Below are 26,380 nucleotides of genomic sequence, written 5' to 3'. Positions count from 1 at the left end.
GTTTTTTTTTTTAAAGAAACTACTAGAAAAGAAAAACTACTAGAAAAAATTTTTTAGAAACCACTGGAAAAGAAAAATTACTAGAAAAGAAGTTTTAAAACTAAAAAACTAAAGCAAGAAAAGTAGTAAAAATAACTTTACTATTCAAAGACATTTTTTCTTTAGTTTTTTTTTCATTTCTAACATATATTGCTTTTGTATATTAAAAAAGTTGAAATTTTTATATTATTTATTTATTTTATTTCATTATTGTTTTAGAGAGAGAGTCTCTCTCCATAGCCCAGGATGGAGTGCAGTGATCATAGTTCACTGCAGCCTCAACCTCCTGGACTCCAGAGATCCCCCTACCTCAGCCTCCAAAGTAGCTAGGACTACAGATGCATGCTACCACACCCAGTTAATTTTTAACCTTTTCTTTCTTTTTTGTTTATTTTGTTTGTGTCAGTGAGTGGAGAGTCAAAGTCTCACCTCTCAGACTAAAATGGCTTTGCTATTAGATCCATAGTGTTTGTGAAGTTAGAAGGATAGTAAATGAACATTTCCAATTTATTTTATAGCTTTTTAAACACAGGTGAAGTTATGAAGCCACTCCAAAAAACTCAACTGCAGACATTTTAAGAGAAAAGTCTTCCACTGAAATATACATGTATCAAAGTTAAAAGAGTCCAGACTACAACCCGTCTGAGGATGTACTCCACCCTTAATTCTAACTATGAATTCCTTAACTTTCATTGTTTGATATTACAACTTTAACATTTTCTTAATGGATTGAGCAGTGGATAAAATTAATTCAGTCTCTTACAGGAGATATTACACTTTTTGCATCATTTATTTGCTGTTATTTTGAACAAGTAAAAATCCGTGACTCTAACATTAATAACTTTGAGTGGGAAGTTACTATATGTGAATTAAAAATGGTTATGTCAGTACATCCCTTCAGCATTTAAAAGATATTTCCCTGTGCTATATCAAGTGTCACATAGTATATCAATTTTTATTTCCCATCTCTCAAGTCTGGTATGCATACTGTTTAACTTCTTAAATTCTAAGTATAGACATAATTCACAAAAGCTAGGCAAATGCCTGACTTACAGGAGATGGCATACATAAGATTTATATGAACAACTTTATTTTCAACAAGGACTTTTGCATTTTGTGCAGCTACATCACATAACTTCAGCTGTGTTTAAAAAGCTATAAAATAAATTGGAAAGGTTCATTTACCATCCTTCTAACTTCACAAGCACTATGGATCTAATAGCAAAGCCCATGTTAGTCTGAGAGGTGAGAATTTGACTCTGTTTTTTTGAAAATAAAATGTTAGCTCTCTTTTGTACAATCTCCAAGCTGCTCTAACACTTGCTCAACCATTTCTGAGTGCATGACAAACCTTACTCTCCATTCACTGACAATTGAAAAGCTCTCATTTGGCAGCCAGAGGAAACTGTTGCTCTTTTCCTCTGTACTATCATGGTGATAATAATTGATTATAGTGCCTACACATTGATTATTCTATATTCACATCACTAATTTGTGGGTTCTAAATATGCATGTGTGTACAGATACAAATGTGTGTATATGTGCACATGTAAAATATGTACATGAAGGTTTCTCTATTAGAAACTCTGAAATTATTCTTATACCTAGTCATACGGGAACAAAAAAAACAATGATAGTGGTATGTATTATGCATTAAGCAATTACTAGGGGTTTTATATAATTATCTCAAAACTGCTGTAAGGTATTGTAATTATCTTTAGGAATTAGGAAATACAGGCTGAGAGACATTAAGTAACTTGTCTCACAGCTAGTAAGTAACAAAACAGGCCATAGAGCTAACAGGTAGTGGAATTGTTATTTAAACCCTAATTTATTTGTCTCCAATACCTGCGCTGATTCCGCAACATCTTTAAATTACATATATTCTGAAATAACACACCTTATGCTCTACATCTTTTGTTTGTATGTACAAATCTAGCTTAAAAGTGGATTCAGAGTCATACATTCCTCACATATGACAGGATGTTAAGAGTTTTTTCTATGTCATAAAGTTTTAAAAACACTTTTTAAAAATGGGTTTTTTGTGTTAAAGTTTATTCTGTTTAGAAAGTTAAAAGCCAAATGGCATCTGAGAATTTATTTTTCTAACTTTTTTGTCTTATTTTGTAAGACCATGCTTCATATTTTTCATACACCTTCTCCAAAAGACACAGACCTTCTGATATCTACACATTTTTAACTTGCCAAAATCCTCATATACAAATAAAAATCAAATTGTTAGAAAAACTAATTAAATTTATTTAAATTGTTTAAACCATGGTCCATTAGAAGCTTTCTAGCTAGTAAGTAAAACAGCTGTGACCAAAATGAAAAGTATATTTTGACTCATCATGAGTTATTTAAGGTATACTCCAACCCTCAGGACAGATGGATGGATGGATGGGCGGATGAACGGACGGATGGATGAATGGATGGATGGATGGATGGATGGATGGATTGATAGATGCAGGATGGATGGATGGATTTTACATATATATATATATATATATATATATATATATATATATATATTCATTCAACCTAATCTAACCTAAATCTAAGCAACTTAACGTTAACCTTTAATCATTTAATCTTCATTACCCTGTATAGAGCAGTATTTTTCTATTCTGATTACCCACTACAATCATCTATAAACTTTTCAATATTCTCCACACTCAGACTCTATCCAAGACCAATTAAATAAAAATCTTTGGGATAGGCATCAGTATTTTTAACAAGATTCCAAGTGATTACAAGGGACAACCACGGTTGAGAACCATTAGCATGGAATGCTGTCACTCACTGCTCACATTCATCAGATGAAGAAGGTAGCTATAAAAAAAAAGTTATTAATATTAAAGGTGTCTGACCCTCAGTATAGTGACACATCACATTAAAGCCCTCAGGAAGTAGTATAATTAACTAAGAAGTTCATATGTAAATACCAGAAGAGTCACTCAGCCATAAACACACCTCCCATTGCACTACAAAAAGATCCCAATTATATTCTTTTTATCTCTTGCCTTGTAGGTATAGACCCACAGCTGCAGTAGTTCTAAGGGTAGAAAGAGTCTAGTGACAAATTTTCTATTTTTTCTATTTAAGGATAAAGAGAATGTAATGAGATTTTAGATGTCAGGTATTATTGGCCACATTTTATAAACTAGGAAACTGAAGTGCAGTAAGATTTATTCAAGTTACAAAAAAGGGCAAATAGAGAAAGGATCTGAAAAACTGGAAACAGTGCTCCATCAGGCATCAAGAAACTTGGGTTCCCCTTGTAGTTCTGACAATATTTGATTTTTAAGCTTGGACAAGCCTCTAGTCTATACCTTAGTTTCCTCGTGTAAACTAAAGGCTTTGGAGTAAATTAAGCATACCCAAAGTTTTTACATATCATAGATCAGCAAAATTTCAAAGACAAGCCAAAGTGGAGACTTACATATAGTTGGGAACTTTTTATTTTACCAAATAAAACTATTGAAAAAGAAAGAAAACACATACCACCTATTATCACCAATACTTCATAGAAAGGACATTTTAATTCCCAAAAAGGTGGAGAAACATAATGTCAAGGTTATTTTAAAGTATGGCTTATGATAAACTTACTATATTGTCTTCAACATGGATAGTTACCTATCCTCCCTCTATCCAGTGAATGAGAATCATGAGGACTTCCAGATGATGTTTTCGAGTTTAACATTCTGTGAAAGTGGTGGCAGGGTAAAGGGGGAATGTTTAATACAACTCTTGCTGTAGTACTCTTCCAAGGGTTTCCCAAAATTCCATCATTAGAGAACTATCTTCATAATTTTGCCATATCCAAGTACCTAATTACTATTTGCTTAGGATTTTAATTTGACTTTTTCTTTTCATGTAAATACACTTATTTCAAAAGGAAACTCCATATTTTACTTCAGATAGAAAATTAAAATAACTTGCCATAAATAGAAGATAACCAGATAACCATGTAAAGAAAAACATTAAATTTATTTAAATTCTAGCTGACTGCCATACTGTAGCCAAAGGCTCTGAGAAAGAGATGATCTCTCTCTCTCTCTCTTTCACTATCTCTCTCTCTCTCTCTCAGATTTTAGTACATACTAGAAGAGTATTAAAGACTAACATTAAACTGAGCCCTCAATGTAATGAGAAGGATCAAGGAAAAAAAATAGAAGAGCGACATTTTCCCTGGGAGATTGATTCAGGATTATGTAATGTCACTTGCTGGCCTCACCTGGAACATCTACCCCACTCTGCTGCACCTCCCTCTGCCTCTGAAGAGGTAAGACACTCTCCCACTTTAATTCCAGAAAGAAGCAGAGACTTTGGATTCCCTGAATTTTTAGTATCACTGGTTTGGGAGAGAACTGGGGAGTACAGTGCAGTCTAAGAGATAAGCACAGATAGAGAAGGGCGGGTTGTGTAGAGACTGAAGTAACTGAAGGATAGTGCAGAAAAAGCTTTGAGAGTCACCTTCAGGTTTTGGTCTGCTGAATGAGATCTTTGCCATAAGGCCACATTTGGTAAAACAGGTAAACTAGCTAATTGCATAGAGTACTTATTGGAATCTGGTCAGTTCGCTTATTTTTAGGTGCATTCCAACTATAACAAACAATCTAGCATGACAAATGTGGAAAAACTAAAGTGTAGTTTTAGTTCACAACAAGAATTTGTAATTTTTGCTGTTAACAGCCCTTGCTAGTCATAATTATAGCAGCTTTACCTATTCTTTATAACCCAGAAACTTTATTATTAAAATGTTTCAAGCAGACTATAGAGCATCTATCATTACTTTTAAAGTTAATTAGATTACATAAAAGAAATAATTAGATTTGCATTTTTATCTTGGTTTTAAACATCCAAAGATCACAACAGCCTGCCTGTGGGCAATTAAAAACAGCATACAGCAGAGACATAGGGAGAGGAAAGAGGGTCTGTTTTTCCTGGCTAATTCATGATTGAAGATAGAATTACAACATATTTTAAGGGCTTGCTGAAGCTAGGGGCTAATCCTAGACTTCTAAGCTGTGTTTATACCCCTCATTTCTTTGCAAGGGAGTATCAGATGCATGTACAGTGCCGATAGAAGTATCAAATTACTTTCAATAGGTTTATTTAGTCCTTTTCAGAGAATATTGGAAGGAGATCCATTACCTGATCAATAACATACAAAAACTGACTCTTTGCTAGAGCCAAAACAGGAGCACTGTAATTGCTTTTTGTTCATCAATGTTAAATACAAATAACAAAGAAATACAACCTAAGACAGAGGGACTATGTGGGATTGAAGTCAGCTTCAGACTGTCCTCGGTTTTCCTGTTGGCTGCTCCAGCCATCTCCAAAAGACAATAAATGGAAGGTGCAGCTCTTAAAATTAGAGGTCAATTAGATACTTAACGATGAAGTATATCTTCAAATATATATCTATTATTATTATGCTAGCAAAAAATTAATTAACTAGGTCAAGTAGGCCATGAAGGCTAATGTACAAAGCAATTATTTCTGATCTTTAGACAACTACTTCACATAAAAAGGTAGTCCTTTATTCTGCTCAGCAGATACCTGAAATGCCTGTAGTTAATCATATTGAAGGAAACAAAAGGCAAAGTCTATCTCCTTAAAAGGTGAGAGGATATCTCAAGTTATTCTGTTTAATTGCTTAAGGACAATCACTTCCTTGCTTATAATATTAGCATCTTTCTGGTTACCAAAAAGGAAAAAAGGATAACACACATCTAATGATGCTCTACCATGTGGCAAACATACAGACATATAAAATATATTAATAGCACACAGGAATATATTATAATCAAAATTAAAAACACTGTATATGAAAGATAATCATATAGGCTTAAGAACAGAGTAGAACTTCAGTGAAGCAATGAACACTTGGTTTGGGTAAAAGAAAATAAACAATATGGATTTCAACATTTAAAATAAAAAGTTTTCAGATAAGACAAACAATATTTGCAAAGATGCAGCAATGACATTTAGTTCAGGCCTTCTACAAATAAAGTTTGCCTATGTTAAATGATGAGGGGAAGGCAATGAATATTGAACATTAATCGTAAAGAAAACACAAACTAAAAATTTCAAGTCTCACAATTATACCCAAAAAAGACATATGTGTATGAACTGACTAAATCATTGGCCCTTGCCCAGAAAGCCAAATGCCTAAATAAAACCCCACCCAGCCAGTTCATTCTTAAGAGATCATTGTTTAGTTAGCTATGTGAGGAGAGGACATTGCCTATATAGCTCACAATACAAGTCACTTGAATAACTCTAAAATTGGAGTCTGAAGAGACATGAATAATTGGATAATACTGTTCATCCCTGGAAAAGGAAGTTTCTCACAAAGGTATTTTAATGAACTGAATTCTTTTGCAAAGTTCTAGCTACAAAACTCCATCATTAAACGTGTTCCAATTGATGTGCTGTAGAAACCAAAGAATGTGGTATATTGGATTCGTTAAAAAAATCTTCTCCAGATTCAAAACCACGGCATGGTCAAATGAGGTTAGATGAATAAATATATGAAAAAAATCAAGAAAGGAGGATTTATAAAATATTTTCTGTTTTCCCTAGAATTGTCTTATATTTAGTCATTGATTAAAATACTGTAAATATGCTTTGATCTGTTTACAACTGTCAAATTAATTAAAAGTGAATTCTGTTTACCAGTTAGCATAACTGAGAAGTAAAATGCTTCAAAATATTAGCTAAGATACTACAGTTCAATGAGTGGGAGAGGGAGGATGAAATTACTGAAGCAGTTATCTTTCCTTTGAAATTACAGCCTATAAATCAACATTCCCAACTCCAAAGATCCATATTCCATGACCTATTAGTTTTGCTTTCCATAGACTTGGAAAAAATATACTATTTCTGTCCTGGAAATATCAAATATACCTATTTTTTTTCTGAGCTCCATATCAGGAGAATTACTTAACATGTAAAAAATGAGAGAAATCATCATTTTCTGCAAAGCACAGAGGGATCTGAATTTACAAAGCAAACATTCTCTGAAAAGACCTAATATTAAAGTGATATTTTTATAGTCATTTATAATTATTATCCTGATTTATTAAACTATAAAAATGGACTCATCAAAACTGTAAAAACAGTTCACAAAATCATTCACCACACTTTTTCAACATGGCTTACATGGCTTTAGAAGAATCTATTTAAAAGTTAGAATTTACAAATTCAAAATAATGTTAAAAAATATATTCAAGGAACAAATATAAATAAAATTGTTCTTAACTGCACATATAAGTTCTGAATAACTGCAAATAAAATAAACATGGGCCTTTTACAATACTATCTTAATCATGCCTTTTCCTATTTCTAATGAAAATTCCTATTTTTCAATTTGTGGAAACCATTCAGGTTTTCATTTGTTTCCATTACAATAGACCCAGATGTGTCTGTGTGGGTTGTTACAAGAGGTTAGGCATTCTTCCTTTTGCTTCTATTAAACCTTGCAAATTGTGGGCGGGGGGTGGGGTGGGGAACAGTACTATTTCAGAAGTCAGAATTCTGAACAAGAGAAATGATATTGAATGCAACCACCTCATACTCATGAACCATAGCCAATTGCCATGATTTAATCTTGCTGATCATGTAAGCTAATAGGTTCTAGCACTCAAGATATAAAAAGAAAAAAAGTGTCAAACTTGCTCAAATTGTCTCTGTATTCATCATTTGCTTTTGAACAAGAAGTTAGGTTTTATTTTTAATATCTTTAATAATTCTTAATTCATCTTTGATAATCTTGTTTTATCCTTTGTTCTATTTCGGGTTCAAATGGGAAAGTGTTTCTTTTTTTGATAGAAAAAAATGTTTGAAGCATCCCTTCAGTCTCATATTTTGCTCAAAAAGCATTTAAAATTAGTCTAACAATAATCTCTCTCCTAAATTTGAACAAATTTCAAAAGCCATATTTGAAAATATAGTTAACCCATTCTCCTTCCAAAAAAAAAAGAGAAAGTCTGAATGTCAAATACCCATTTTGTAAGTATCAGAGATGAATACATTTTGTGTAAGGAGTATGTCTTTTTCACCATTTGAAAAATGCTTTGAATGGTCTCATATGTAGAAGGTAAATACTGACAAGATATGCCATGAAGCAGTAGCTCTGGATAGAATGAATTATAAATACTTATTGCTTTCTCTTATTTTTTAAAAAATTTGAATTCTTATTACAAAGAATCTTATATTTCTAAAGTGAATGTAACTCTGACATTGACTATCTTTATTTTACAATTTTTACTGCTAAGTTCAAGTGCTGATTAGCTGAAATTAAAAAAATTAAACAAGAAATATCCACAAATTTTAAAAGCAATCAAACTTCTATTAGAAAACTTGAAAAAAGTTACTCCTATCTTTTCAAATTGGTGTTTCCAAATGTTCATTCCAATGAATATTTTAAGATCATGTTCTATAGTTTTCTGAAAATTATGTAGTCAATTTATAACTATACAATCATATATAAGCAATATATACTAAAAATATTTCATAAACATATTCTGAACTGATTTGGTTCCTATTCACCTGAAGTTCTCAGTGCCACAGGAAAACATCAGTGAAGACAACCAATCAGTATAAACAGCACTGGACTAAGAAGTAAAATATATTAGAAAAGAATAAACCAGTAAGTTATAAAGCAGTAGTAAAAACAATAATTAACTGATATAGGAACACCTCAGGGAACTTTCTCCATTCCTGCTTTACAAATAGGAGAAACAGAGAGACCTAAACAATCATGTTGTTTAACATCTACTGAGTTCTTACAGAGGGATCTACAGAAAAATGTAGGAAGCTACAGGCTAAAAATCTTGACCTGAGCAGTAGGAGCTACACTGAAAATCCTAATAAGGGCAGAACAAGGGAACACCTGGACAGTTATTTAATTAAGGATCTCAGCATGAGTCATAAAAGGGATATCAGAATGAGAAACTATTCCAAGATTTAATTGTAAAGGTTGACTGTCAAGAATGCCAAAGACATTCCAACTCATCTATATTTGAACTTTTTTATTTTGCAACATGTATACTTGAATATGGAATATTGAATAGGACAAAAACCAACAAAAAAGTTGGCTAAGACCTCCTACTGAAAATAACTGGACAAAATGCCAATTAGGTAAAGGGACTGCTTCAGATACCAAATTAGTACTTTAAGTGCAGTAACTACCTGGAACACTAAGTATGATTAACAAAATGAAGCAAGGATCGAAGGTAAAATCATTGTTATTCGTCAATGAGGTAGAATATTGCAGTAAACTATGACTTCATGCTACTGATATTTTTAAAAAAATACAGAAGAGCATGATATTAACCTCGAGAAAAGTAATAATATAATTCAGAATACTCTGGCCCAGCTAGTTTGAATCATAGATCCCAGAAGTTTCTCCAATAACCAAGGGAAACAAGAGTCTATAGTAGGATAGGGATAACTCTGTGATTAGTATTTGTGAGGATTAATCACTAGACAGCCAATTCCTTATTTTAGGGCTTTCTAGAAGTCACACACCTATGTTCCTATTTGGAAATGGAGAGAAATGGAGACCGTTTTCCTTGCCTATCTCAAATAGCTGTTTGTTGAGTTAACCATCAAGTATCTAAAAGAATGACAGAAATCAGACCATTGTAATTATGGTCTATATATTTTTATAGACCCAGACCATTGTAATTATGATCTATATATTTTTACATTGCCATAAGAAAAAGGGATTTTCTACATTGTGTTGTAATTATTCAGGAACAAGTTTTTCTTCCTTGTTAGACTGTAAGCTCCTTGAAGACAAACTATCACTCATTAATCTCTCTATTCCCTTTAGCATCTAGAAGGAATACAGTTAATATTTGTTAAGGAACAAATTATTAACAGCCTTTTCCCACATTTTTCCCATAATTGATCCAATTTGTCCTAACAAGTAAATTAAAAGTAAGCTTCTCTCTGCAGTACTATTACATGGTAAAATACAAAACAGAAAGTGGTCAGTGGCAGTAAAAATACCATCTGTATGCTACCTGGGAAACCATTAGGTTCCCATTAGGTAGTGTTAGACAAATGGCAAAAAGAAAACAGATAAGGGTTATTTTGCTTACATATCACATCAGAGAAGAATGCTTAGGCGACCACCTAGTCCATATTTCTTACATTCACTTACAGAATTGTGTACAACATCCTCGAAAACAGTCCTATTGGTGCTGTTTACAAGACAGGGGTACATCTGCAGAGTTTTAAATTCCATTTTCAAGGAGGAAAGTATCTAAGTATAATCAGACGAGAGTAATAAAATACACTGACCTGGATCTGTTGCTGCAGGAGATTAATTTTGTGCTGCTGTTGCAGAAGTTGCTGCTGTTGTCTCGCAATCTATCAGAAATAAAGTTACATTAAGTTAAAATGAAATGCTTACACCTCTGCCATTACCTTGGGTATTTCTCCTGGCATTACAACAATGTTTTACTGCACCTCTATGTGAAAGAGTTCCTATAGAATGAAAGAGGCCAAATCAGAAAGATGGATGAAAGGAAAATTTTTTAAACAAGTGCCATCTCTCCGCTTTATCTGTAGGAAAACTACCCCTTTAATTACATTTGTGAGCTATTCACCTATATCTGCACTGGTCAGCTGGTAATCATGGGATTTTAGAAATCGAATCCTTGTAGAATAGAGATAGAAAATCTCTGGCTACATTTTTCTAAATGGCTTAATTTGGATGTAAAAAGTAAAATCTGTAAGCAAAGACACGAAAAATCTTTCTGTTACTTTAATATGGTCTATGTTGGCAAAACCTTTCCTGATACAAAGATTTTTCAGAACTGATACATTTACAAATATTTTTAAAGGAGTGTCAAAGAACACAGCAAAACGGAAAAAATCTTGAGCTTTTTTTGTTGATGCTGTCTGTGATGTACAAAATATTTTTAAAAACAAATTAAGCTGTAATTTAACATTTATCCATTTATCCTTTTGAGGACAATGTGTTTATTTTACAGTACAGGATCCATATACAAATTTTATATTTCCTTGTTTCATCCAACAATCAAATTGAACATCTAAACACATTACCTGGTCTATAAAAAGAAATGTTAACCATTTAATGCAAGCCCTACTGATGACTGTCTCTGGCCCTCAGGAGGTCAAACAGCTTCCTTAAGATAATGGTGTTTACTATGAAGTATGAGTCAGGCATCAAGCCGCTATTCACTCAAAAGCTGAGCTGCTACAGCTTGAAGTCCAGAGAGTGATCCTTAGTGAGAACACACTCACTGCCAACCTAGGAAGCCAGAGAGAAAAGCAGCCAGAGAGCACTCAGAAGGACTTTGTTTAGTATTGCCTTGTCAACAGTGTCTTTTCTTCCTATTTCTTCCTACTTCCAAAAGTCAGTATTCTAGAATGGGTTATGTTGGGAGTGAAAATGAGTGTAAATCAGTTCCAAGCTATATACTTCCCAAGCCTTTTTGATGTTCTAGCCTATGCAGGGGGTAGTGCCCAAATTATACCTCATTCAGCACAAGATGGCAACGTAGCAGTCTGCTTCTAAATGTTGCTGGTTCCTACTGAAAGCCATGATAAAGCCGCCCCTAATGTAGACTACAATGTGAGAAATGAGACTACTCCTTGCCAGAGCTTTATACTTAAAATGGAAATCGTATTTAATCAGGTTGGGATGGCCCACTCTGCTTGTGGATATTCAAATCAGAAATGTACAACTCACTCTGCAGCTCTAGGTATAGACGCTGGATCCTCTGAATATTTATTTCCTCTTAGTAAACCAGTGAAACGCCACTAGGCATCTAATATTGATGGTCCCTCCTAAATGATAAAGTGCTGCATAGAAATGCATCCAAAACACCACAGTGCAATTACTATCATCCACTCTAGACGTATGGGTTTGACACAGTGAAGTATGGTACATAAGCACCATGTGGCTCAAATTCTGAATTTTATTTGCCAATCGGTTGAGCTACATGCTCGCTTCATTGAGCATGACAACCTAGTTTTAAGTGTCATTTAATATTCATTTTGAAATATAATTACAAAGTGTTCACTGTAAGATATCACTCGTCTGCAAATGTGTCAAGATTAATTTGTGCTAGCTTATTCACAAGTGTCAATAGTTAATTACTGTGTCATCTCTGGATGGCTAAATGACATTCTAACTTCTGATTTTTTACAGTGTTCCTTTATGTTATTTTCCATTAGGGGCTGAGTCCATATTCCTACATGTGGGCAAATATTCAAGCATATAAAATACCAGACATCACAACTCATTAAAATCAACAGAGCATATATTGCTCATATACTCCTATAAAATACATTTAACTGAAAAGATAATTCCAGTAATAATGTCAGATTCCTAAAAACTGCACATTAATTTGGATCTGTCTGATCTAAAGCATCAGGGACTACTCTATAGGATCATTGTTAGATTAATGTACTCTTAAGAGACAAGAAAAAACATTTGGGAAAGTGATTTATTTTTAAAAGATATACATTTAAACTTTGCTATTTTTTTCTTCATTCTCACTTCTAAGTCAATCAAATCAAATACTTTTAGGAACCATGTACTAATTTGTATTCAATGACTTACCTATGCTATAGATAGGGACCATGTGATGTATCATCCAAACCAAGAAAACTTTCACAAGTAAAAGGAGGCAGGGTATTTTTACTCTAGAAAACAGGCACTATACCAGGGCTATCTGGGGAAATCTGAAATGTATGGTCACCTCTTTGGACTTTAAACCTGTAGAAAATCACTGGACCAATAAACTAAAAGATTCCCAAAGCTTTTCTGGAACAGAACCCCCTTTTTCTAGATAAGGAAAATAAGGCCCAGAGAAAAGTCACTTACTCATAGTGAAGCTACAGAGGGATTATATGTGATGTCTGTATGAATAAGCATCCCCAAGTCATTAGTCAAATCCAAACCTGAAACAATGTATCATTTTAGTGATGCCCAGTTGCTATGATGCCTTTTTTTGTACACATATTCCCTCAATATTCTTGAAGACCCTAGATTTCCAGAAGGCTTTTTTTTTCCCGTCTTTTCTTATTTTTATTTTTTAGGAAAGCTTACAACAAATGAGCCAATCAATGTGATTACTCTCTGAGCCTGGCACATTCCACATCTCCAGTGCACCAGCACCTTTTGCAGGGCTCACCTGTTCTTGCTGCTGGCGAGCAAGGTCCATTTGCTGCCGTTGTTTCTCAATTTGTGAGGCTGCCAGTTTTTTCTGTTCATCATGCGCTGCCAGAAGCTGCTCCCGTAAACTGATCAGCTGGGTAATCATGGTGGAGAGCTGCCGTTCTTTTTCTGCCAGGCTCTCAGGTGTACCTAAAATGGAAGCAAGAAGAGATCTCACAAGCTTGAGAAATACCTGGACAATTAAGAGAAAGGAGGGCAGAATTAAGAAAGGGACTATCCTAAGACATTTAAAGATCTGGGTCAATGACTGGAGACCACTGAGGGTGCAGGAACACCAGAGAGTAATTATGGCAGTGGAATGAATGCTAGGGTTCCTCACTGTTCCTGCCAAGAAAAAAGTTTTGTCACTAGTAAAATTCTCATTCACTCTCCCCTCTTGCTCTAAAAAAAAAAGCAGACTTACCCCCATTCTCTCCTTTTTGCCCCCAATCTATCTGATCAAGCTAGGAAATCCATGGTATTTAACACAAAAGATCAGAAACTATAGATTATATTAATATTCTATAATCACCTCTAAGCTTAGTGACTAACAGTATCTAAGACATAGTACATGCTTAATAAAAGTTACTTGAGGAAGTTTCTGATCCTTGCTCTCACAAAATTTTCTATTGTATAAAGATCTGTCACTGAAGTTTAGAAGTTAGGAGTCAATCTCCTGGCCACAGAGAAGATTCTACAGAGAGAATTAAAACTGCCTCAGGTGAGAAAAGATTGAATGTGATTTTTTTTTTTCCTGAGAAAGGATCAAGCTAAAATTCCCAAGTTCATCTGTAAAGGCAACAGTGTTGCTTGGGGGGGCTCTATCACCCCTTTGTCATTTATCATTTTTCAAAGAGAAAAAAACACATTCAAGGTTGAAAAGGTTATGCATAAGGATATGCTGTTTAATGAATATGATGTCGCTGAACACTTATGGTATGCACTAATGGTGCTGAACAGTCTTTTTATGGGCAAATTGCACAGCTCTCCTAAGTAAAGGGTACAGAATCCTTTTGTGAATCTAAATTAGAGCATTTTACCGCAGCATAAGATAAGAATTTCAACCCACTGTATCTGAGCCACACAGATTTCTTTATGAAGAAATGATCTGTGATTTGAAAGCTTTTCAGAAAAATGCCACCAGCTGTCAAAGGGGACAAAGATTGCCAATTTTTGTGTGTGCAGGAGAGACTTCCAACCTCCTTATGAAACTCCCTCATTCCTACTAAGAAAGCACCATTATGATCTGAGAAAATATTTTAATTATGAGTGGCCTTATTTTTAAAGTAGCCCAAAGGAGAAAGAGAAACTTCAGAGGATGCAGGCTAACACTTGTTAGTATATGATTTCTGAAAGGTAGAACTGATGTCAACAGAGAAGCTCCCACATTTAGGACTATCTTGGGATTCTTAATATCAACTCAGGTCCAAAAAAAAAAGAGCTGTCAGTATCTCTTATATCCTCAGATTTACTGAGCTGAACGATGGCCTAAAATCAAAATTAAAGGAAAAATAAAGTTGTTAGAAAGTGTATTCCACTGATAAGGAAACAAATACTGTATCAAGGCTAGTGGCCAGCTACTCTTTCTAGATCCTGGAATTTCTTAAAAGAAAATGGGTTTTTACTTCAGCCATGGGAATTTCATCTTGGTAAAAGGAAGAATTTATTGATCTAGAACTTCCAAAATACAAAAGTAGATTCCCAAAAAGAATCATAAGATCCATAAGATCTCTTGAAAAGGACAAAAAGTTCTACTAATGTATTCATTAGTATATACAGGAATGAGAAAATACAACATAAGAATGAGATTTTTTAAATTTACATATTGAATAAATTTTTAATTCAATAAATATTTTCCGAATTGCAACTATGTGTTAGGTACTATATCAAGAACTAAGGACAGCATGGCAAGTAAAAGCAGACACAGTCCCTACTCTTAGGCAGTTTGTAGTTGAAAATTTGAAGAGACAGGCCGGGCATGGTGGCTCATGTCTGTCATCCTAGCACTTCGGGAGGCTGAGGCGGGTGGATCGCCTGAGGTCAGGAGTTCAACACTAGCCTGACCAATATGGTGAAACCCCATCTCTACTAAAAATACAAAATTTAGCTGGGCATAGTGGCAGGTACCTGTAGTCCCAGCTACTTGGGAGACTGAGGCAAGATAATCGCTTGAACCAGGGAAGCAGAGGTTGCAGTGAGCCGAGGCCACGCCACTGCACTCCAGTCTGGGTGACAGAGCGAGACTCCATCTCAAAAAAAAAAAAAAATTGAAGAGACACCTTAGTCATGTAATCAAACATGTAAATGTAAAGTACAACTACATAGGAATTACAAATAAGACAAATGTTCTGTGGGAGTTTAACCAAATTTGGGTGCCCAAGTTCAAGGAAAGTAATCTGAAAAAGCAACAAATTAACAGAAGGATAAATAGGAGTTAATTAGACAAAGAGTTGGAGCATGGTTTGAAGGAGCTTTCCAGAAAACATTAAATTGCAATGACAAAGAAACTACAACTGAAGAAAGGGTTGCAAGAGGGTGGTTGGTGGTCAAGGAGCTTATCCAAAGGAGAAAACACTATAGGCAAAGGCCGTGTGTGTGTGTGTGTGTGTGTGTATGTGTGTGTATACATATATATTGGGGGTGGGGAGCAGTTTGGTGTGTTCCAGAAATTGAAAGTAGTGAAACTTGAGCAAGGAAAATAAACAGGAATAGAGCATTAGATTAGGTTGGAGAGCTAGTAAGAGGGCAAACCATTAGCACCTTATAGACCATGTGTGATGATCTACATATTTATTCTAAGAATGATTCCTAATCACTAAAGTATTTTAAGAAATGAGTGATATGGTCATTTTGGTTGCAATGTGGTGAATAGATTGGAAAGATATGAGATAAATGGGATGTATACACATTTTATTATCTATATATTGTGCAATATTCTAACATACATGTAATTTTACTGTAATACCTGTCTATATGCTATAACTTGAGAGGTTTATTGGATATAGTGATAGTTACTGTACTATTTTTTTTGTTAATAAAGAAGAGCTTACACAGGAAATCTTGGGCAAGGACCAATACAAGAGTTGGATCTAGTATTTAGATTCCCCAATAAAAACTGGAAAAGTTTCTCTGCCTCCATCTTAAACAATCTTTCAACCATCTTCAACTTATTCCCCTTTCTCCTCTGCATAGGCACAGAGAGGCTAAAGATAAAACGTAAATGACTTCTTAGCCTCTTCTGTTCACAGTGAAACCAAAAGATTTATAAATGCATTGGTGCTTCCAGGGTTAATAGATAATTATAAGTATACCTGAATTTATGGAATAACACCATTTAGCTGAATCCAATTGTAAACAGCAGCATCTAAATTTTTTCTTTGGACTTAAAAGATATACCTTTAAGAAGAAAATGCAGAAAGCAGTATTTTTAAAATGAGAATTTAAACACTCATATAAGGCTGTCACTATTTTTTCCTTAAACTTGACGAGTACATACAGTCAACTCCTACTATTTATAGGTTGCACATCCGCTGATTCAACCAACCACAGACTCAGCCAACCTCAAGTTGAAAATATCTTCAAAAACAATAACAACACAATAAAAAATAATACAAATAAGAAAATATAACAACTATTCACACAGTATTTACATTGTATTATGTGTTATAAGTAATCTAGAGATGATATGAAGTATGTGAAAGAATATGCATGGGTTATGTGCAAATACCAGGCCAACTTACATAAGGAACTTGAACATCCTCAGATTTTTTAATGTATATATTTTGAATAGTGGCACTAAAAATGAAGTTGGAGTGAAACATAGTAGTGTAGCAAATCTGAAATTCCCCCTGTATTGGGGATCATATATATAGCCGAGTAGCCCTTGAGGCTCAAATTAGGGAAAAAACAATTTACACCATACAATAGCTTATATTCAAAATGTGCAGATTAATTTGTGTGTGTGCGTGGAGGTGGGAGGGGGATGCATTTATCTGTTTTGTACCCACTGTATTTTTTCGGCTATAATGGTTTAAAGCCAAGCATTTAAGACCTATGATGCTGGATTTTTCTGTTTGAATTAACAGCATGTGTTTATGCCACTGTAATAAAGATAACATCAAGTCTAAATCACATTGACCATCCAACCTGTGAATACAAGTTGTTTTATCCTAAAAAAATTAAACATGAAACTTTGCCATGGCAAAGGAACTACAATTGTCAGAGTTGCTGAAAGAACAGATAATTATGGGACATAAAGGGGCAACCAAAATATAGTCAAGTTTTGTTAAAGATGGCAAAAGACCTTAGAATGTTCTTATGCATTAACTCTATATAGAAAATAGTATATTGGCCAGGTGCAGAGACTCATGCCTGTAATCCCAACACTTTGAGAGGCTAAGGTGGGGGGATCACTTGAAGCCCAGAGTGTGAGACCTACTTGGGCAACATAGTAAGAACCTGTCTCTTCAAAATTTTTTTGTAAAAATAAGCTGAGCATAGTAGCACACACCTGTAGTCCCAGCTACACAGGCGACTGAGGCAGGAGGATTACTCGAGCCCAGGAGTTCAAGACTGCCGTGAGCCATGATTGTGCCACTGCACTCCAGCCTGGGTGGAAGAGACTATCTCAAAAAGAAAGAAGAGAAAAATCAAGTCCTAAATCATGTTTGGAGGTTTGATAAAATCAACTTGGAAAAAAAGTAAACCAACTTCTGATGATCTGCCCAGGCCAGCAGAGGTCATCAGGAGCTACCTAACATCATCTGTTTCATGTCCTTTAAGCTATCTTAAAATTATTCTCTAAAAAGCACTGTCAGAAAATAGTCTTCTGCCTCCCACATAAAAACAGAGGTAGTTTCATAAACCACAAAAAGGGAGCCAGCAAAAGCACTTCTGTACACAGCTTCTCTACAAGTCAGCATGCCTGCTTTTATCCAATATCACACACAGTGTGTGCCTGACACTCTCTACTATAAACCGTATCTATTCTCCAACTCCAAAGATAGTGCAGCAGGGTTTTCTTTTCTTCTTCTTTTCTTTCTTTCTTTCTTTTTTTTTTTTTTTTTTTTCGTTCCATAGGGTCGTCTTTATCCCCAAACCACATCTGTCTTGAGTTTCTCTCAGATTAGTCAGGTGGATCAGTGCTCCCCAGGGCCTGCTCCAGCTGAAGTATTTTAATTTGACTAAACACCTGATTTATTTTATCTCTCCGATGAGAAAGGCAGTTTGTCTTAATAGAGCCTGTCAGCCCACAGCCCCATTCACAGCAATTTACAGGCAGCCAGGGACGTTGGAAGAGAAGAGTGCTGTGATTCTGTATTTTATCCTCCTCCAGAAAGCACCTAAAAGCAGCTATTCACTGCTACTGCATGTGGCATTTTAGAACTGAATTAGCTTTTTATTCAAGTAACTACACTTGTTGTGAATAGCTTATCTGTAAAATTGCTACATTCACTACTGATTTTATTAACCTTTGGCTCTATCACAAAATGGTCTTCAGTTAGGAAAGACCTTTAAAATTGACACATTTTTTTTTCTTAGGGGCCTTTATTCCAGTGACTTCAGATTTACTGGATTTGATCCATTGAATTCTTTACCAGTTGTACTTAAAATTTTGAGTCTCAATAGGAAGTCAATAGTGCGTAAATAAGGAAACACTTTTCAAAATATAAATATGATGGCAATTTCCCCCAACAAAAGTTTTCAAATACCATCTTTCATTATAACATTTTCAAAATCAGCCCTCTAGCCTTTTTTGGTCACAATATGAAGAACTTGAAAAAAATAAGTGAAATTACTACTTTTTTTTTAAACTTTACAAACTACTACTACCTGTCCCCAGGCCCAAAGCCACAGAGAAGATTCAAAACCTCAAAACGATGAGAATTTAGGTAAAATAAGATAAATAAGACAATTCTCTTATTGATCTATCATGAAAAATAGAAATAAAAAATTAAGTTTAAAATTTATTTAAAAGCCTTTTTTTACATCAGTTCACAAAAGTTAGCACCATAGTCTGCTAATTTTGCCCTTATGAAATATATGTAATCAAAATCAGTGATGCTAGAAATAAGACTGGTCATTGGGAAGTCACTGAAGACCAGATCCGGATAAGGCAGGCAACTTGCAGAGCACTTTACTAAATGGAGATTTACCTCACCTCTTCCATAGTATTCCCATACGTAGAACTTTTACAATATAAAAATCTTACATAGGTCATTCATTAAATAGGTATCCTCTGAAAGGGAGTCACTGCTATGTGATAAAAACTAAGTTTTTCTAATGAGAAAATCTAGAAACAACACAGCAATGGAGAAAGAGAAAAAGAGTTGAGAGGAAAAGAGAGAAAATGAGTACAAGAACAGCTAAATTAAATTTTGTGCATTTCTCCACATCCTTTTTATCTCTAATAAAATGGGCTAGGCATGGTGGCTCACAATTGCAATCCTAGCAATTTGGGAGGGTAAGGTGGCAGAATCTCTTGAGGCCAGGAGGTTGACGCTGCAGTGAGCTATGATGGCATCACTGCACTACAGTCTGGGCAACAGGGTGAAGTCCTGGTTTTTTAAAAAAAAAAAAAATAGAAATAAATGAAGGGCAATGGTGTTAAAATACCAAGCCAAATAAAATTAATAGTCAACAAATGGCATTCTCTAGAAACATGTCCTGGGGAATTTAAAATAAGACTTAAACCTAGTCATTCTCCTGTATTAGATCAACGCACACATTAATAAACTTAATCGGACTTAACAATGAAATTACAAGAAACCTGGGTAACTAACAAATGTCTGTGTTTAGAGTAGTGGGTAGGGGTGGCACTGACACTGGAGTGGAGTTCTGATGAACAGACACTTTTTCACATCAATCCTAGAAAGATTAAAGCACTTAACAGTAATTCCAAAGCAACATCAATCAAGGAACTCAGTCAACAATCCAGAAAGATTATAAATTAAGTTGAAAACAAAAGCTCTTAAGAATCAATTCCCCGGTCAGTTCTAATTTTTTTAATGGATATCGTTTTAGAAGAAAGCCAAAATACAATGCTAGTCATAAAAGAAAGCTGCATTGCTCTTTTCTGCCCACAAATAACCTGGGAAAACTGCTGCATCTTTACACTGCAGCCTCCTCACACATCTGATGGACTGTAATGTCTCCACTTACAAGCTCAGTCCATCATTTAGCATTGGCCTTCTTGGATACAGCCTTCTTTTAAATGTCACAAAATATAGCAGCAAAAAGTCAACAAAAAATAAACAGGGTAAGCTGAAGAGACTAACAATCTATCAGAAGGTCCCCTGATAAAAGTTACTTTGTGGTGACTGCCTTAGAAAGGAACCCCTGTCCCAGCATACCAGCAGCTAATTTGAGTTCTGAATCCAATAGCAGTTTTAAAAGCTTTCCACACTAAAGGGCCCCAGTGCATCATAAAGATAAAGGATTTCAGTACAAAACCACCACAAAGACCTCTATTATCTTATCAGTCTTCGGTTACAACAGCTGAACCAATATGACTAAATTCTGAATGACTTTTTTCAAAACAGCAGAATACTGGAATTTCTTTGTTTTCTCATCAGTCAGCTATTGTCATTGCTCCCATATGCTACTGTCCATTGCTCAGTAAATAAAAAGTTTAATAAATGCAGCAATTGTGCTCTTAGGAATCACTTAGGGACCACTTCACAGGAAGCATGCCTCATGAGTTGAGGTATAGGCTGTTTGTTACTGTTGTTGTTTTCTTTTTCACTGATTGTATGAGAATTTCCTTCTTGATATTCACATTTAAAATGTCATTAGAATCTACAGTGTACAAATAAGGCAAAAATACTCAGGTATTTCCTAAATTAAGATCAAACTCTCCTATACCAGGCATACTCAAGTCTCCTACTTCCCCTCTTCCTGGCTGCAAAAGGAAGTCTATTCCTGGATCAACTGAGGTCTATTCATGTCGCAAATCCTAACAGAGCAAGAACAATCTATGGAATCCTGCCATCTAGGCTCCCAACCTCACAGCTGGGCTTTTAGCACATTGTGCTTTATAAGCCCATCCTTTTTGGATCTGGAAATGAAGGTATTCTGAAACATCTCTCCTTCAATATAAGACAGACTGTCTTTACATTACTGTTCTCTGTGGGTGACCGCCAGTCACTGGCTACATCTCCATAACCTACACATAAAACTAGTAACTTCTGGCCTTTCAGAAACATGAAATTCTTTTGTCCTCTAAAGGGGAAAAACAATTAAATCATTTGTGTCAATATCACCACCAAGTATCGCAGGATTGGCTCTTTCTCTAGAAGCTCCATGAGTCAGGAGAGGAAGGGAAGGAGTAAGACAAAAAGACTTTATTAACAAGGCATTTTCTTTAAAATTCTTGTTGTTATCTTAATCCTCATCCTAAAGGTTGCATTGTTATTTTCATTTTACAGATGAAAAACTAAGCTATTGAGAGATAAAATAAGTTGACCAAATCATAGAGCATTTAAGTGAATTTGAATTCACATCTTCTAATTTTTAATCCAAGCAAGTCTGGAGTCTAAGGGAGAGGTATCTTCCCTCATCTCACACTTAGAATACATAGTTAAGGAATTTCTAAAAGTTAGGAGCCATATTCTGAGGTACCAAGAATCCTAATGCTATGTACAGCTAAGAGAATATACAACTAAAAGGAATGAAGAAATGTACAACTTCTCAGTTAAGGCTTTCTTTACAAAATAAGGCAAGAAGCTTGGCTAGCAATCAGATAACCAAAGACGTAAGTAAATTGAACTTTGACATCTTATGGATGTGAAAACAGATCTTGACATTAAGTGACATGCCTGAATTACTCTGGAAATTAGCAGCAAGCCTGGCAGACCAGATTCTCTGTATGTTTATTCCCCAACCCTTCTCTTCCCAAATAGTTTATGGCTTCCTGGTTTCAGGCCCAAATACAGTGATTATGCAGACTCCAACATTCTCTGGCATTCTCTGGCATTCTCCAGCATTCCAGATACAATATTTACAATACCCATGAAAGTATGAGAAATACACTCAAATATTTGCATGAGTCCAGTGTGCTGCTGCCCCATGTGCAGTGTGTCTGTAGGCTGAGGCTGCCAGGTTCTAGCCAAGAGAAAGGTATGTGGAGAAGTCTAGGAAGTGAGTCTAGTATGATTTGAGAAACCTCCCAAATACAACTAAGGCTTGGGACAGTTACCCATACAAACACACCACACACTGTGCCCATTTCTAGGGTGTATTTACAATTTGCCTAGAGGAAATCAAGGGAATCTCTGTCCTAGCCCACCATGCCCCTTCATACAATAATAATAGCTTAAACTTATACTGCAATTGCTTTGCACTGGGAAAAGCTTTATATATTAAGTCGTCTATTCTTGACAACAGTCCTATGAAGTAGGTCATATTGTTACCTCCACTTTAAAGACAAAGAAACTGAAACATGCAAAGGTAAATCAGCTTGCCCAAATCCTTAGCTAATAAATAATATATCTGAGATTCAAAATCAGCAATCTGGCCACAGATTCTGTCCTCTTTACCACTATGATAAATGGAGAATGGAATTCCTGAATATCCTACCTTCTCAAAATTACTTTACCCAACAGATAAAGCATCTGAGATTTTCCTTATAATCTATTTTTAAGGATGTTTTGTTTTGTTGGAATATAACATTTCCTAAATATAACGTTTTCTAAAGTGAAAGCACTTATTTAGGGAATTATCTATGAAGCTCTATTTTCTTTAAAATAGCCCAGCAACTAGTACGATGTCCTGTGACCTTTCAGTCCAAGTCACAAATATCCAACACTGCTTGTAGTCATCTAATTTACTCTCCTCTTCCATACTCACTGTCATACTATTTTTCTTTTTTTTCTCACTCTGATCTTGTTTCCTCCAAGTTCACTGGTGCTCAGACTTCTACCTTGTTTCCTAATTTTCATTCCACTGGACCTCTGGACCTGGACTCTCAAATGGTAGAAATTTGGCTTTCCCAAACAGACTGATTTACTGATTTGACAGGTCCTCTGGCTTTTTTTTTTTTAGTTTGTTTGTTTTTTGTTTTTTGTTTTTTTTTGAGATGGAGTCTCACTCTGTTGCCCAGGCTGGAGTGCAGTGGTGTGATCTTGGCTCACTGCAGCCCCCACCTCCTGGTTCAAGAGATTCTCCTGCATTAGCCTCCTGAGTAGCTGGGATTACAGGTGCCTGCCACCACACCTGGCTAATTTTTTTTTTATTTTTATTTTTTATTTTTAGTAGAGATGTGGTTTCACCATGTTGGCCAGGCTGGTCTCGAACTCCTGGCCTCAGGTGATCTGCCCACCTTGGCCTCCCAAAGTGCCAGCCAATTCAAGATTTTTAAAGATGTAAAATCACTTTATGCAATAATTGTAGATTACAAATTGAGTTTAAGAAGAAGCTTATAAAACTCACTTTCTAATGTAACTTTAAAATGCTCATGGTTTTAGAACTTTCAGATCAATAAAATAAGGGTTTTTAAATTTTTTATCTTGAAAGCAAAAACTGGATATGTAATCCTGAGACAAGAAGGAAAAAAATACATTAAAATATGAACCTCATAAAGAATAAAATACTACAATTGGTAGTACTTAAAAACAACCTCAGCAGCAGTGGACATTGCCTTTTGAAGAGGCAAACATCTGAAAAGGTGATGAGATCATCGCAAAACTTGAATTTAAAGGTAATACTTAAAAATATCACTGCTTGTAAAAAGAAAATTATTATAGCATCAATGGTCCTGGAAGAATTGTAGAGGCGCAAACACAGATCTCAGGGATATTTTCCCTACTGGACTCTCACGGCTCCCTACCCAAGTTCAAAGCCTTTGCTTTGAATCAGGTAAGAACTACTCTAGTGCTACTCATAATTCTGTAGAGAAAACTCATGGAGAGGAAGAACAAATGATAGGCCACAACGTATACTTCCTACATGTCAGCTCCTTAAGAGGAGGATCTGTGTCACATGCATCTCTATGACAAGGCACAAACACGACTACAGTGCCTACTACTGATTTTATGCTCAGTAAATTTGAAATGAACTAAAACCAACTCTAAATAATTAGTTCTCAGAATAGTTGGTGATAGGCAGCCAAATAAATTAACAAACCAGAAAGAATTGCTTTGAACTACAGGAGTATTTGAGTCATATCTGAGTTAATTCTAGTTTGGTAACCATTGTAACTAACTGAACTCACCGGCCATTCCCACTGTTGCACAAGTGGTAGAAAATCAAATCTAATGAGAAGACAAGAGATAAAGAATTTGAAATAAAGAAACATTCAATAAACACTTTTTTTTTTTTAGCACAAATGATAGTCCAAATACTTTGTGTGCTAGGATTAGCATTTCGCATTTTTTCTCTATTGCAACAAACTTGGGAAAATGATGCTGAGGAAGGTTAAAAATATGTCCAAGATCACACAGCTTGTTAGCTTGTAATCAATAGAGCCATGTAAGCCAGTTGGTCTGAATCCCCAACCCCAGCCTCTTTTCAGTGAACTATAAACGTTTCTGCAAAAAAGAGAAATAAAAATAAAAGTTAACTAGTTTAAGATAATAACTTCACAAGCCTTCAAGACCTCTTCCTGTATTTTAAAACATTAAAATACGTTGTTGGGAGATACAGTGATATTAAAAGGCACACTAATTTATATTTAGGAAAATTACAATTTAATGCTATTTAAGGTCTGTAAACAGTAAAAGAAGTCTGATGGCTCAGGGAACTAAGTCTCCATCAACAGATGTGAAAATTCTCTATTCAGAAAATATTACATCTAGAAATTCAATTTTGAATTGTATTAAAAATTCAAACAAACAATTCTAGTAACACAAACTATAATTTAGAAGGCAGAATCAACTAGATAGGACCAAATAAATTATACAAACTATGCAATTTTACAGGAAACATTTCATAAGAATTTACGTAATTGTATTAACTCTTTCTAACATCACCTTCTTCCAATAAAATTAAATTATATGTCAAGACACTGGTATCAGAAAACAGGTTCTAATTCTTAATTGCCCAAGGAAATAACTGCCCACAGACTCATAGATGATTGATAAATTAGTTCACCTTCCATAATGCCACCAAAGCTTTTGTAGGAGAATGTTTTCAGAAGTTATACTTTAGATTAAAAAAGCCATTCTTTAGTTGAATTTCAAAGTTGGAAGAATGACCCTGTGTCACTATTAGTTGGTCCAGATATCAGGTTTCTCAGTTTTTAAATCTGCCTCCTACTCAAATCTTCTCACTCTGTATTTTGTACACCCTTACTAGCCAAGAAGATTTTGGCTAGCTGACTCACTTTCTACAGTTTAAGAAATGTATAGGTATATCGAATACGTTTTTACAAGCTCTCAGCAACCCCATTTGAGAATCCTGATCTACTTCTCAAAAACATTTTTAATTAGGTGGGTATTCACAGCTACTTTCTTTTACACTTAAAGGTTTAAAATAGAGTGGAAAGTGTTTAAAGTGCTCATTGACTTTATAAAAACAATGCATTCTTTCCATCATACTGACACATGTATAGAATATCTCTTAATCTCTTTCTAAAATGTTAATAGGATCCTGTCTAAATGTTTGAAGTGTTGTGATTCCAAAAGTACTCAATTATTATGCACTGATGAAAAAAATGTTATGTTCTTTAACAAAGAAAATCTACTTGATCACCTTTTCGGCAACAATAATATATAAAATCTTCTAAATTACTTGATTACATCATTTTTATATTAGTTTATTTACTTTTAGCTGGTTCTCCAAACCTATAACAGTTCCAGACATATATAGTAGGTCTTAAAAAAAAATACAGGCTGGGTGCGATGGCTCCTGCCTGTAATCCCAGCACTTTGGGAGGCCGAGGCGGGTGGATCACCTGAGATCAGGAGTTCGAGACCAGCCTGGCCAACATGTTGAAACCCCGTCTCTACTAAAAATATATACATATAAAAACTAACTGGGCATGGTCATGGGTGCCTATAATCCCAGCTACTAGGGAGGCTGAGGCAGGAGAATTGCTTGAACCCAGGAGACAGAGGTTGCAGTGAGCTGACACGGTGCCACTGCACTCCAGCTTCGATGACAAAGTGAGACTCCGTCTCAAAAAAAAAAAAAAAA

The 26,380-nt window shown here is 35.0% G+C and overlaps 1 protein-coding gene across 21 annotated transcripts in view; it reads right to left on the bottom strand.

The window, feature by feature from the left end:
• SOX6 (SRY-box transcription factor 6) overlaps window positions 1-26,380 on the bottom strand; it is a 705,024-nt gene that overhangs the window by 204,289 nt on the left and 474,355 nt on the right. For 19 of the 21 annotated variants that reach the window (XM_031933892.1, XM_031933891.1, XM_031933893.1 and 16 more), the window contains 2 exons: window positions 13,227-13,399; window positions 10,360-10,428 (listed from right to left, as the gene is read on the bottom strand). The exons of the other annotated variants lie outside the window; for them this stretch is intronic. In XM_031933892.1, the coding sequence (XP_031789752.1) occupies window positions 10,360-10,428; window positions 13,227-13,399 (242 nt within the window). The remainder of the gene's footprint in view (window positions 1-10,359; window positions 10,429-13,226; window positions 13,400-26,380) is intronic. 21 annotated transcript variants of the gene reach the window in all.

The sequence above is a fragment of the Piliocolobus tephrosceles genome, chromosome 13 (genome assembly GCF_002776525.5).
Source record: "Piliocolobus tephrosceles isolate RC106 chromosome 13, ASM277652v3, whole genome shotgun sequence".
NCBI classification, from domain to species: domain Eukaryota; kingdom Metazoa; phylum Chordata; class Mammalia; order Primates; family Cercopithecidae; genus Piliocolobus; species Piliocolobus tephrosceles.
This window is presented reverse-complemented; position numbering and strand designations above follow the sequence as displayed.